At 34.5% G+C, this 14,643-nt stretch overlaps 3 protein-coding genes across 6 annotated transcripts in view; 1 reads left to right on the forward strand and 2 right to left on the reverse strand.

Moving 5' to 3' along the window:
* The first annotated feature begins 102 nt into the window (after window positions 1–102).
* LOC111444853 (carbon catabolite repressor protein 4 homolog 1-like) lies at window positions 103–6,518 on the forward strand. Of its 4 annotated transcripts, none has more exons than XM_023082941.1 (12): window positions 103–728; window positions 1,961–2,705; window positions 3,709–3,795; window positions 3,895–3,978; window positions 4,051–4,140; window positions 4,241–4,327; window positions 4,829–4,882; window positions 4,978–5,069; window positions 5,174–5,288; window positions 5,433–5,580; window positions 5,692–5,852; window positions 5,976–6,518. In XM_023082941.1, exons 1-11 carry the CDS (start codon window positions 571–573, stop codon window positions 5,835–5,837), a joined length of 1,806 nt encoding a protein of 601 aa, XP_022938709.1. In that variant the 5' UTR covers window positions 103–570; the 3' UTR covers window positions 5,838–5,852; window positions 5,976–6,518. The 4 variants fall into 4 exon arrangements, with proteins under 4 accessions (XP_022938709.1, XP_022938717.1, XP_022938726.1 ...); XM_023082949.1 differs by having other exon boundaries at window positions 5,981–6,518; XM_023082958.1 differs by having other exon boundaries at window positions 5,692–5,848.
* A 965-nt stretch (window positions 6,519–7,483) lies between these two features.
* Window positions 7,484–12,119, reverse strand: LOC111444876 (histone-lysine N-methyltransferase ATXR4-like). The gene is given in 8 exon segments (XM_023082978.1): window positions 7,484–7,778; window positions 8,061–8,132; window positions 8,409–8,585; window positions 8,676–8,745; window positions 9,429–9,555; window positions 10,685–10,740; window positions 11,659–12,066; window positions 12,069–12,119. Coding segments are annotated over 8 exon segments (1,080 nt in total). The 3' UTR covers window positions 7,484–7,659.
* A 573-nt stretch (window positions 12,120–12,692) lies between these two features.
* LOC111447715 overlaps window positions 12,693–14,643 on the reverse strand; it is a 4,150-nt gene continuing 2,199 nt past the window's right edge. Inside the window, exon 3 of the mRNA XM_023087019.1 lies at window positions 12,693–13,385. Within this exon, the coding sequence (XP_022942787.1) occupies window positions 12,861–13,385 (525 nt within the window). The 3' untranslated portion in view covers window positions 12,693–12,860. The remainder of the gene's footprint in view (window positions 13,386–14,643) is intronic.

The raw sequence follows: 14,643 nt of genomic DNA on the forward strand, positions 1-14,643 counted from the left end.
TTATTTTTATTTTTTTTTGAAAAAAATAAGGAGAATAAAATTAGCAATAATACAAAATTAAGAGGATAAATAGAAAGAAGAGAAGAGTGGTACTATAAAAACCCTTCTTCCTCTGCGCCCCGTCTCCAGGTCTTCTCTCGTTCTCTTCACTTTCAAAGGCATTAAAATCGGAAAAAGGAGAGAAAAAACTCCAAAATTTTGGCGCTTCCTTTCTGTAAAACCCTAATCAACGATCCATTTTTCTTCCTCCGTTCTTCTCTCTCTTGGATTCTCCGATTCTCCGATTCCATTCGGCCGATCTGTTTCACTTCCCTCACTGTTCTACTTCCTGAATCTTCTCCTTTCAAGATCTCTGCGGATTTCTGATTTTTGAACCTGCAGTTTAGTAGCTGAACTCTGGCGGTTTTTCGTCGAGTGTAAATGGCGGATCCGCCAGGTATCCGCCATCTCTCCGCCTTTTGTGATCTACGTAAAGCTGCGAGTGTTTCTGTTCTTGTTGTTATTGGTTTTTGTTGCGTTCGATTCGCGCTCGTAGACTTGCCGTGCTGTGACGATTGACGAGACTGAAGCATGCTGAACGTGGTACGCGTGCATCTGCCCTCTGATATTCCTATTGTAGGTTGCGAACTCACGCCCTACGTGCTCCATCGACGGCCTGATAAGAACATTAGCACTGATGATGTTTCTGAGTCCGCTGCACTTGGCGGTCAATTCCTGAGATACAGATGGTAAGTTTGAGTGGTTTGTTGCGTAATTTGAATTGGTTTTCAGTCTGTGGTTACTGTCGTTTATTGGTTGTTTACTACTTCACGGTCATGGTACTTCAATTGGATGTGGTTGCGGTTTAGTGATTATTTTTAGGAGTTCGAACTTGTTTAGGGCTATTTTTGAAACAGCTTTTATTGTAAATTGACATGAACCGCAATGGCTGCATTTTTTTTTTTTTTTTGGTCTTTTGCATAGCTTGATTAGCATTTCAAACTAGTTTTCTGCCGTTCTTTCTATTGGCTTCCTGTTCTAAGGAAAAAGATGGCCATGACCATTATTTGTGAATTAGAGATTAATTTGTATGAAATTATCTGTTTTTTTTATTAAGATACTAAATGTTATTTTCTATTGAATTGGTATTTTTGTACGTGTTCGGAGTTGTTACTGTCTTTTGTTTGTTTTTTAGTCATTTAGAAAGCTATCGAAGAAGGTGTTGGAGATTGAAAATTTAATGCTTGGAAAATCAACTCTCTTTGCTAAGAGGTTATGGTGGATCCTCTTACAATCCGATGTTTTGTGGCAACTAGCATGACGTTGTAATGAGTAAATAATGGGACTTCATGCTAGGTTGGATTCTGTCATAGTGACTCGAGTAGTTTCAAGAATTTTGGAAAAAAAAAAAAAAATTATGATATCTAAATCAAGCTTTGGTCGTCAGAAATTTGTTGAACTTTTGTCCATAAGTGGATGGAGTTTCCTCACAAAAAGCTACATCTCTTAGTTTGACGAATTAAAAAAATAGAGGTGGGAGGTTGGGGGAGGGCATAATGTAGCTCTGGAGGGAGTGGCGGCTTCAATCATGGAGACGACGAGGAGTAAGAAATTAAGACTGTGGAGGAAAATGAGATAGAGATGAATCCTTTCACTGTTCTTTCATGCTAGATTATAGGGATTTTGGAAAGAAATGATCAAATTTATACAAAGGTCCAAGTAGAGGTGGAGATTTGAACCTTGGATGGAATAAAAGCCTTAGCCTTAAAGCTAATATGTTATTTTCTTTTATTATTTTTAATCTCTGCGCAGAAGAATGTAGCCCTTAAATGTTATTACAGTTTGAAAATCCAATTATTAACTTCTCTGCGAGATCTTTTTTTTTTCCTATGTAGATATTTGAAATTACCTTGGTTCGATATCTGTCTTTTTTTCAAAATGATGCTGCTGATGTTAAACTTATCACATAAATTGTTTTCAGGTATCGCTTACAAAGTGATAAAAAAGTTGCTGTTTGTAGTGTACATCCTTCTGAGCAAGCCACTTTACAATGTTTAGGTTGCGTTAAAGCCAAAATTCCTGCTTTTAAAAGTTATCATTGCACCACCAAATGCTTTTCTGATTCTTGGCAGCATCATCGTGTTCTACATGACCGTGCTGCTAGTGCTATGAATGAAAATAGTAATGAAGAGGAAGAGTTATTTGGACGTCATAACAATAATAATAATGCAGCACCTGGTGCCATCAACCCCAGCTCTTCTAGCATGCTCAATGGTTCAACAACATTGTACCCTGCAGCTGTTACCCAAAAGACTGGTGTGGAAACTTGGTTAGAAGTTGGACGCTGTAAGAGTTACACACCAACGGCTGAAGATATTGGCCACGTTCTTAAGTTTGAATGTGCTGTGGTTGATGTGGAAACCATGTTATCTGTGGCATCTCCACTTACTGTCTCAACTTCTCGGGTCATTCCAGCTCCATCTCCTACTCCACGTCACTTAATACCTGTTAATGGGGTTGATATGATGGGAAAGATGGATTTGGATGGTCGAGTACCATCATCAGGAACTTTTACAGTGCTTTCCTACAATATTTTGGCTGATGTTTATGCCACAAGTGAAACATTCAGTTATTGCCCTTCATGGGCTCTTTCATGGCCATATCGGCGACAAAATCTGCTTCGGGAAATAGTTGGCTATCGTGCAGATATAATTTGTCTTCAGGAGGTAGGTATCACTCTGTCTTCATGTTTGTGTACAAATATAATTTTGTCTATAGTTGCGTTGGTGGCATATGTTAAAATTCAAGAAGTTTGCTCTGTTAAGAATGAAATTTTCTAAGCATTATAAATTTTCAGGACCTTGCAATACCGTATATCTACTTTAAAGTCGATAAAGAATGCAGTAAATATTTTTGAAGAAATTTGACTACATTTTAATAAAACACGTTTGGTAGATGGAAATACATAAATATGATATTTGGGTACTAGCTGCAGTACTCTGAGACCTCCATTTGGTGTTGGTATGGATTTCAAGTGATTCTTTGGACTAAACGGTGTTGTGTATTTACATAATCATAAGTTCATTGCCCGTAAGAATTCTTCATTTGGCATTGATTTTGTTTTGTAAGAGATCTGGTGCTGTTATGATGTCTAAAATGTAAGCTTATGTTTTTTTTAACCAATGTCAGTATTTACTTATTTTGGTTATAACTTTATTATTTATAAGCATGTTTCATTTTGTATTAATTTTGTAAATTTCTTTAAAAAGATTTGTCATACTGACTGAAACAATCTAGGCCACAGCACGTGTTAATTTTCTGTGATGTATGGAATATGTGACGAAAGTGGAGTGCCAAGCAAATGTTTATTGATTATTGATCACACGTGTCAGTAAGGCTCAAGTTAGACATTCAATTGTGCAATTTGAATGATATAGAGGATGCCTTCTAATTATATAAAAAAAGATGACACTAAAAATATTTCTATTTTCAGCTCAAAGAGATGAGTAGTATCCCAAATAATGAGAGATGCAATAGATAGGTCCAAGGAAACTATAAAAGAGCAAAAATTTAAAACGTTCTCTTTCTTGTTTATTCTTTCTGAAGTGTTGACTTTGTTAACTTCACAGCATTGTGAAAAATTGGGAATTTTCTCCAACTTTCTTTTAGTCAAAATATTGAATGGTCGTGTATGAAGCAGTTTACAAGATATTCATCTTTTCGAAACAGGTTCAGAGCGATCACTTTCTGGAATTTTTTGCTCCTGAACTTGACAAACATGGTTATCAAGCACTTTACAAGAGAAAAACCAATGAGGTTGATTTCACACTTTTCATTTGTATATTCCCTATATATAATATTTATATTCAATTTTAAGGTCTGTCTGTTCTCATCCTCTGTATTTATCTTTTTCAGGTCTACAATGGGAACATTCAAACAATTGATGGCTGTGCAACATTTTTTCGTAGAGATAGATTTGCACATGTCAAAAAATATGAGGTTAGGAAGTGTCTTCATCATTTTACATTCTGTGTGTTGCTGCGTCCTAAATGTATTTTGGCTTGTTTGCAGGTTGAGTTTAACAAAGCTGCACAATCTTTGACTGACCCAGCTACTATTTTAACTGCTCAAAAGAGAAATGCTTTAAACAGATTAATCAAGGTGATTAGCTTGGTGCTTCTTTCCCACCTCTTAGCCATGCATTTTGACTGCAAAGCTTGTTGTGAATTAATATGTAAGATTGTGCTGCATGGATTGTTAGGATGATGTTGCACTCATCGTAGTTCTTGAATCAAAATTCAGCACTCCAACGGTTGATAATCCCGGAAAAAGGCAGCTTGTTTGCGTGGTAAGAATTATGGAATGTTTGTTTAATGTTTCTGTGGTCTGACTTTGTCGTGCCTTCAATATAACTGCTAGTTAATATTATTGATGAGGCTTGTGAATTTACTATAAATATCGAAAGTCTATTTTTTCTTTCCAAAGGTTTTTCTTTTAGGACTGCTAAATATGCAGCAGTTTGTCATGCTTGCTTTTTTTGATGCATCATGGAAAACCTATTTTTCGGTGAACTTAGTGGGTTATTCTATGTCCAAAGCCTAGAATATGTTCGGTATTCTTAGACACCCTCATAGGTTTTGATTGTCTCTGGACACTTTTGGTTTCTGTTTCGAAATTTCAACCGTGCTATTTGATATGCTACTCTACAAGCAGAGTCATAGAGTTGGATTCTTTTGGTTGTTTTTCTGTAATTTGCAGTCGTTGGGGGAGCCAGCCTTGCAGTCTCCTTACCCCTTTTCTCCTGCTTAGATTCCAGTGTTTGCTAACGTTTCCTATTTCTGTTTATTAGGCTAATACGCATATTAATGGGAATCAAGATTTAAAAGATGTCAAACTCTGGCAGGTAATTTGATTTTCATTATACTATATTGTATTTTCCTTCTTTTTCCTTTTCTCCCCTTGATTATGACTGGTTTGGTTTAACATTCTGGAAACTAGGTGCATACTTTATTGAAAGGACTGGAGAAAATAGCTGTTAGTGCAGATATTCCAATGTTGGTCTGTGGGGATTTTAATTCTGTTCCTGGAAGGTTTGTTTTCTGCGTAGTTCTTTATTTGCACTTATTGTCAAATAGCACCATATGGTTATGTCAAAGATCTGCACAATTATCTTAGTAATCGAACGTTGTTGCAGTGCCCCACATCATCTCCTTGCTAGGGGGAAGGTGGAACCAACACATCCAGATTTAGCTGTAGATTCTCTAAATCTATGTCAGCCACATAGCAAATTGTCACATCAACTACCTTTGGTAAATCTTCTATCTACATTTTCAATGTCTGTCGATAAGTTCATCTGTTTTTCACCTTTAAGGTTGTGGTCAAGAATTAATAAATGGAGGTCGGCTTGGAAGTTATATTCCCTGTTGGAAAACTGAATGATGATTCCTTTTCAGGTTAGTGCATACTCCTACTTTGCAATAAAGGGAGTTGGTAACGGTTCAGATAAGCAGAGGAAAAGGCTGGATCCTACAACAAATGAACCCTTATTTACGAATTGTACTAGAGATTTTATTGGAACCCTGGACTACATTTTCTACACAGGTATATCTCTGCCTACAGATTTCTGTTCTTTTTTTTTTTTTTTTTTTTTTTAATTCATTTTATTCAACTGGGATGAATTTTGAAATGGAAATTTGATCACTGTTTCCCCAGCGGACACTTTAACAGTGGAGTCTTTGTTAGAGCTCCTGGATGAGGAGAGCTTGAGGAAAGATACAGCACTTCCATCCCCAATATGGTCCTCCGATCACACAGCACTCCTTGCCGAGTTTCGGTGCAAATCTCGGTCTAGACGTTAACCACGCATAGTGTAGGTAACTCCTTTCTACATCGTCTAACCATTAGTTATTGTCTTGCTTATCTTCTTTATTCTATCTTACATTTCATTGCGGGAAAAGGCAAATCTAAAAGTAAAATTAATTATTGGTTATTTGTAGTTCAGGCGTGGAAGAAAAGCATCGTAGCAAAGATGCAGAAGAAAGAGAAGTTTGTGTTTGTTGAGAAAGTAAATTGAATATAGTAGGAATGGTGGCGGATCATGCGGTGTTCAATGTCCACAGGTATCTCCACATGAGATCTCATCGTCACTATGATCTGCTTTTGTATTTGTGGTACCTTCTTCATCTCATAGTAAAAGTTTTTTTCTTCAATCTCATGCCTTAATCCCTTTGCATTGCACACCACTTTTGCTTCTTTCCTTTCACTCTTCAATACCAATTTCGTAACCTGGGCACAAGTGCAAAACCTTACCCCTCCCTCTGTAGAGCCCCTTTCTAAAAGAGAGAGATGCCTAAATGACCTTTGCAGCAATTATATTTTCTCTAATGTCTTTTTTTCCCCTTTTGCTTAGAGAGTGGGAATGAGAGATAAATATGCATGTAGTCGGGTTGATGGACGACTAGAGTAACGAACGAGAGAAGATTGTGAAATGCCCTACTAAGTATATGACAGTTTTGAAATAAGAAGCTTTGATAGTTTAATGCGCCTGGATTTAATGTATTGTGCAGAAGTATTAGAGTAGGATTAACAGCTTTTTGAGGAATGTGATGGAAGAAATAACTAGACTGTTTAGAGTTCTCTTATTTACATTGGTTAAGGATGTCAGCTTTGGGGTAGTTGAGTGGTTAAGGTATTTGTGGTGCAATTGGTGAAAGGAGGGCTAAACCATGTTCTATGGTTCTAGAATTTGATGACCGAGTCGAAGTGGTAATTTAAAAATTATTTTTCATAGACGGTTATTTTGATGAAAACAATTGTGTAGAATATGTTCTGGTACTTCTTATCTTTAAACATTTTTACTTGGTGATGAAAATATAACCACTATGGTAATGGTAATGAAATAAAGAATAAATCTATATTTTGATGGTTATATATGTAGAAATTAGATAGATTCCATCTAATCCAATGTTACCAATACGTTGAAACTTTGTTTGTTTTTGTGTTCAGGTAAGTGAACAAACCGAATATAAGCACATTATTTAGTAAATGTGTTGGAATTGTTGTTTAAAATTAATGTTTTTCTTTTAACTGGACTATAAACACGAGAACCGGACCCATTTTGGCAAACTGTAAAATTCTCTTACATTAACCATTCATTTTTCCTTTTTTTCCCCGCTCAATCGTGAGATGTGCAATTCTTAGGCGCAATTTTTTTTTTTCTTTTGATGAGGTAAAGTGATTTAATCTGCAATTTTTGGCCATTAAGTAGGGTACCTTTGGGAGTATTTTATAGTAAAAACTTCAAAAACTTTTGTCAAACCATGCAACAAGGAATAAAAACATCTATTGTGAAGTAATAAAATAGTGTTATGAAGAAAACAGTAAAAAGAGAGCAATTGGTGTTTAGGTTCACAATTTGTGAACAGAAAACACTTCGCTTTTAAAAAGTTCGAAACTAATTAATCTTGCAAAAAAGTTCGAAACTAATTAATCTTGCAAACAACGGTCAACATCAACTCAACGGAATCAGTCTTGATTCTTCTCCACAATCCATTAATATTGTAAAAGTCGAACTAGAGAGCTAGCCATATTCATCAATGTCTAATCTATTTGAGTTAATAATGTCGTTTCAAATCAACATTTTATATATGAAAAGAGTTATAGATATGAGAATAATCTCACTTAATCGCCAGACGAACACCGGGCGCAGTTGCAAATAAAACCAAATCCCTGGTATAGCAGCGTTCGCCGAGCCTCATGATCCATACTTGCGTCGATATAGCAGATCCGTAGCTCTTCATCTGTAGTTATACTATAATTGTTACTTTCTTTTAACATGAAAACGAGCTTATCCAGCCATGGTTGCAGAGATTCGATAGGTTTATGATAAATCAAAAAGCAGACTATTCCACAATACAAATCTCTTTCAGCAAGTTACATTCTTCAAAGTGTCAAAATCGAAACGTTTGTTTTATGTATAGCCAGCTAGATTCTACCTATGCTTTTCTCAAATGTATCTCAACCTTTAATTTATATTGAAACACGAGAAAATAACGTCAAAGAGACATTAAAGTCGAACTTACCGGGCTCAACATCACGGAGGGCCTTCAATCTCGCGTTTGCATTGTTTATCCATATAATGTGTGTATTTGGATCTGCAATGGACACAGCCATGATATTGTACTTAGCTAACATATGATTTTCTGTCCCGTATTATATACACATACCTAATGTCCCAAATCCCATTACATAATCTGTTATCTTTCCTAACATTAAACTGTAACCGACATCTACTAATGAATTCAAAGCTTAGATGCATTTTATGTTTCAACTAAGAAGACAATGCTCAGGAAAAAAGAACTAAACATGAGGGTAAAAAGTGGAATGAGAAAAAAGATGCAATCATGCAAGCAAAAGTTAAGGGCACTGACCACAGTCGTGATTATAGAAAGATGGTAGCATGTAAACAGCATTCCCGACAGCAGCTTCTGCTTCAACAGAGGCTGCTGCAAGAGAAAGAAGATCCTCATACCCTCCAACCAATTCGATTCGAAAGGCATTAATACGAATTCGTGCGAGAACTCCAGTGTACCATTCTTGAGTTAGAACTTGGAATATGTAAGTTAACAAGAAGAAGAAGAAAGAATAGCATGACAAGAAATATTGTCACAAATCTTTGCCAGCATGTAGTAGGATACAGAGCAATTGTTCGTCTGTGATGCTTGCGTTGACCAATGCTTTTCTCAGCAGGCTGTAACCTTCTTTTAACTGTACTTTTTAGATGAATAAAACTGTGTTCACATAGTAATTCGAGAATTCAAACAAAATATATACATCTATTTTATTTACTTATAAATAAATAAATAAGTAAATAAGAGATAGACTATCATTGACATTGAATATAAATAAAGAAGAAGAAGATTATATGGCAGGTGGGAGTTTAGCTTGATGCTTCAAATTGAGCCTCGCTATTTCAGTGGTAGAAACTCATCTTTTTGATTGATTATGATTGGAGGCACTTATAAATGGGGTTCCTGTGACTGTGATATAGTTCTTATAAGACTTGTTTCAAGACCTTTTTTAGTAATTGTTGATAATATTGCAGACTTCCTTCCTACTGGAAAATATATGCATATTTAACATTCAATGCAAACTTAAACTAGTCCCTGACAAAATCGAGCTTGCCAAAGAATACCATCAACGTTCTAGCTGAAAGTTCAATGAACTAAAACAATATGGATCGCTAGCTTAAACCTACAAAGCTAAAAATGAAAAAGTTGCAAGCTTATGAGGTGAAATATGAATCGCCAGTTAGTTCATGTAATAGAACGCTTTCAAAATAAACCTAAATGTAATGACGGCAAAATTTTGTACCCTCTGCTGGAGATAGACGAGAGACCATCATCATAACTTATCCAAAATGACATTATCAAAATAGTGAAGTATCTTACCTCCGAAACCATATGAGGAGACAAACTAGAAGGCTGAAGTATGTTAAGATGGTCAGAAGATATAGCTCCAGATATGACCATACAAGCCAATCGCTTCACCAAAAGAGGATATTTTAAGCCTCGCTCCCTTGACAAAGAGATGAACAGAAACAACTTGTCAAGTTATATGTACGACTACAAACTAATTTTTCATGTTGAGGGAACATTGAAAGGCATGTGCGTGTTTATCAGAATGTTAATTATTTTGTTGAGATTTTCTACCTTTACATGTTTAATTTTCTTGGAATATTAGAGAGAAATATCAGTATACAAGGCATTTTATTTCCCGAAAATCTAGAAGAAGATAAAAAAGAAGAAAACAAATCACATATGGAATTGAAAAAGAAAAAAAACAGCCTGTATTTACATGCTAATTACTAATCCTGTCTTCTAGTTTTCTCTTGATTGGTTTCTAGAGATACCCGTGTACAAAATTATTCCATGAATGCTCCACAAAATTCTGATGACAGTAGTTTAACATATGAAGAATTGAGTTCGGTTCAGAAATAAACATAGAAAGCTTCCTCTTGGCATATATCTAGGCATATCTCTTCGTTCTTTTTGTGGAAGAATTATTAATTTTGTAGATTATAGTCTCCTAATGATTGCATATCTTTGTCCATGAAACTGACAATTGTTCTTTTTGAGTTCAATAACACGACGAGGCCGCAATTCAAATATCTAATCTTGGGACATTCTTTTAAATATACCTTGACTATTATTCTTAACGCACATTTTATTTGGCCATCCAAAACAAAAAGGGGAAAGCTAGAGAATAGAAGAGGAGAGCAAATCACCGACATGGTTTTGGGGGCCAACAAAAAAAAAGGTAGGTGCAGTAAAATTATAGACTTGAGAAAGATCTACCAATGTGACAGTAAAACGTCCTTTTTACCCTAAAAAAACAAATAACCAAAAAGAAAAAGAAAAAAGCAGAAATAGGACAAAGAGTCCGACTTGATAAAGAAAAACAGACAATTAAGCAATGCAACTGGAAAGTCAAGCCTATAAAACTAAAGAGGACACTCCATGCCCATACCACAAATCAATCACATCATCAAGCCTTAAAAAATAAAAATCTTTTGCTTTCTTTTCAGATACTCCAAATTAATCATAATTGTATCGACTACAATAAAGCAGAAACTTTTGTGTGCATGTATGTACCGTGGGTAACATTGAATTAATTGGTGACATAAATGATCGAAAATTGAATGCACCTGCAATTCTTGTCGTAGTCTGACCAATCTGCTTGCATTTCGACATCATGAAAAACCTAACAGAATAAATAGATTTCTTTCACTCCAAAAATCAGATAATTATGGCGAGAAAATCCTAGACAGAAAAAGAAATACTGTAGTTTATGCCTCCCTAGAAAAATTTGATTTCTAGGACAAGATAGTATGTATGGTGTAGATAATAAAAGAAGACAAAGATGAATTACAGTTCTCCAACTTCAGTTCATTATAATTCAAAATATTTGAAAGATGTATAATTTATTGTTGTTAACGATATACTGTTCTTCATTACATTTAAAGAAATTGATCGAAATGAACAATAGAAATAATTTATACAACTAATACACTGAAAAGTATTACTTGATTTCAAATTTAGATTTTTAAAAGCACTAATCCTTTTGAACTTAAAATACGTCAAATATATAACCTAAGGAAACGATTTGACATTCAACATTTTATACCTCGAATCTTTTGGACGATCATGTAGAATCTAGAAATTTAGATACTAAAATCAAATTTATTCCAGAACTACTATTTTTTTTTATATCAAAGTTCCTTTTATTTCCACATTTCCATCAGCTTTTACATCAATCGAAATGAAATGATGGTGTGATTAGCAGAATAAGTTCTTTCAGAAGCAAAACAACAAACATATGGCGGACAACGGACAAAAATCGAAATCTTCTGAATAAAGAAGGTACTGCGACAATTTAAACTAAAGAAAGAATTATACGTTCAATTTAGTCTTACATAAGTTCATAAATTCGATTTTATCGAAGGATTCGAACCGCCAATTCAACACTAAAAAGGAAAAAACTAATTCATGTAAGAACGGCTAGAGATTTCACAAAATAGAATTAACGCAAGACAGATTAAGAATCAAACAATTTCTAAAACTGATTAACCTAACATAAAACATACTAATCAAAGAACGAGAGATTATATCGTATTGATACCTTGGAATTTCGTTCACACTCTTTGCAGCAAAACGTTGCACGATGAGCATCGGCGTTAGCATTAGCATTTCTCTGCAGCTTCCGCAAGCAGAAATTGCACACATGGTGAACAGAGGATAGCAAAGGATGAGCGACAAGTGGTTGGGCTGTGTGTATGAGATCTCCAGCGCCGATCTTGCGAGTGGCGAATACACCACGACCGGCAGAACCGGTGAGCGAAACTCGTATCGGAGGCGGACCGCTGGGGACGTCGGAATCATCGTTGTGGCGTCCAGCGGTGGAGGAGATCGAAGGCGGAGAGGGAAATGGCTTGGTTTGAGAGTACGCGAATTTGAACTGGGAAATCCAACGGCGGTAACGCGCCAACGAAGACGACGTCATTTCTCTCTCTACTGCGTACTCGAGAGAGAGAGAGAGGAATTAGAGACAAAATAGTTGGATTTGGGCCTACTTGGGCTCATCGGACGAATTTTCACTGGGCCTGTTCGCATTAATGGCCCAATTTTGTCATGCTTGGAATTAATTAATTAATTTAAGGCGGAAATTATTCTCTTTTCCCATTTTTACCCCTAAACTTGCCAAAAATTACGTTGCATTCTATCCATATGTCCAACTGTCCAAGTGTTTTATTATTATTATAATTATTATTTTAAATTAAAATTTAGCCTTTTATTTTAAAATAAAAAAAATCAATTTATACTCCAAACTTAGACGGTTATATCCACTATTTTCATTTAAATATTGAATTAAAAAAATTGTTTCAAAATTATTAATTTGTAAATTTTACACGTGTAAAACATTTTTTTAAATAAAAGAATTAACGTATTATTGGAAACAAATATTGAAATAAAATGAATAAGAGTATTCATTATTCTCCAAATTTTTTTCGTTTTAATTTTTGTTATTATGATTAAAAAATGAGAAAAACAAGAATGGAATTAACAAAATCCACTATTTTATAAATATACATAACGAAAATTAATTTTTTTTTAAAAAAAGTAGCGGAAAATATTGGGACTAATAAATAAAAATTAAAATGATATTTAGAAACGAGAGAATTACAATATTTACCGTTACATAACTCAAGTTTAGCCCAATGTTGTATCATGTTAATATATTTAGGTTAAAAGAACGTCATTAAACTTGCTATTTAAGATAAAAATAGATGAAATTTTCTTTAATAAGTCTCTTTTACCATTGGATTATCGAGCGGTGTCGTCCAATCCCAACCTTTCATTTGTTTGATCATTTTGAATCTGCTTTGGCGGGATAAAACTATCCACGGACAATCCAGGAACATTAAATGCCACATCATCAATACTCCAGCTCTCCTGCATACGTGTGATCATAGGACCAGTTTTGAGATCGTCTCCAAATCGTGTGATAACAACGTTGGTTTCACCAGAGTGGGCGATCATTACACCGTCAACCGGTCGATATTCGTCAATTTTTGTGGACATAGTCGTTTCCCAATACATTGGGTGAGAACCAGGGGATTGAATTCGAGTCAACGAGGAATCTTCTAAATACACTAAAAGTCCACGTCGTTGACAGAAGTAGCCGTAGATCGCGTGCTTGATCATCTCGGCTGTGTTGTCGCTTCGATCGACGAGGTCCGTCTGATCTGCTGACAATTTTAAGACGAAACAATCAACCGCCATGATTTGCTTTTCTCCCATGTACTGTGCTGGAGAGAATACTTCAGAAATTGCTAGTGGATCAAGTCCCTGTTTAAAAGCGTTGCATAACATAAGTCAAAGTCAACATCTTCCAACATAGATTTTTTTAGTAAATAAAAAATAAAAAAATAAAAAATTCAACATCTTCCAACATATTATTATTTTTTTAAAACAAATAATTAAATTATTAATTATTATACACACCCTTCATCCACCTAACTTGGGTCCAGTGTCTTTACTGGCACACCGTGAGTGACTGACTCTGATATCATTTGTAACAGCCACAACCCTAGTCCACCACTAACCCGTGTTATCCTGTTTGGGCTTTTTCTTTTGAAAAAAAAAAAAAAAATCCTAAAAACGAAAATGGAAAATGAAATATTTATTGAAAATTTGGTTAAATGAATGTCGTAATTCCCAAGGGATGGGCGTAGGGATTAGACTTTGAAACGTGTGGAGAAAGATAGGTTGTAGCTCTTCTCTATTCAAGCACTCAAATAAAAAGCTTTAATAATTTAAACAACTTTTTTGTCTCCCACAAATGGTAGGGTCTCAACATCATTCTAGGGTACCCTTCATATATATATATATATATATATTTTGAAGGGTGGGGCTAAATTAATAGGCCTTCCCACGTCTTTAATAAATAACAATAAAAATTGGACATTTGACTGTTAGATGAACATGACTCTCCACAATGGTATGATATTGTCCACCATAAGCCCTCATGACTTTGCTTTGGGCTTCCTCAAAATGCCTCGAATACCGATGGAGAGAGTATTCTTTGATTGATTATAAACCCATGATCATTTCTTAAATTAGTCGATGTGTGACTTTCATCATCTAACAATGACAACATGAGTATAATTTGGCGCGTAATGTATCTTTCTTTAGTCTTAAAGTAGTTAAAATCTCGACCCTAAATTTATAATGTTATATTCAAAAGTATATTGATGTCGTCTCTATATTTCCTTAAATATCATATTTAATCTTTCTTCAATATTCATTATAAGATATTTTAAAAAAAATTAATTTATAAAATTTAAGGACAATAATCTATAAAATACCATATTTAAATTTTCGAAACTAAATTTAGATTTAATTGAAAAAAATTAAACCTTATTTGATAAGTATTTTATTTTTTAATTTATATTTTTAAAAATTAAAGTTACAACTATTAGTTTTATATGCAGATTTCTTTGTTTTGTCATCAATTTCATAAAAACATATTTAAAATCTAAATTAAAATTTAAAAATGTAAAAAAAAAAAAAAAAAAAAAAAAAAAAAAAAAAAAAAAAAAAAAAA

The sequence above is a fragment of the Cucurbita moschata genome, unplaced genomic scaffold (genome assembly GCF_002738365.1).
Source record: "Cucurbita moschata cultivar Rifu unplaced genomic scaffold, Cmos_1.0 Cmo_Scf00001, whole genome shotgun sequence".
NCBI classification, from domain to species: Eukaryota; Viridiplantae; Streptophyta; class Magnoliopsida; order Cucurbitales; family Cucurbitaceae; genus Cucurbita; species Cucurbita moschata.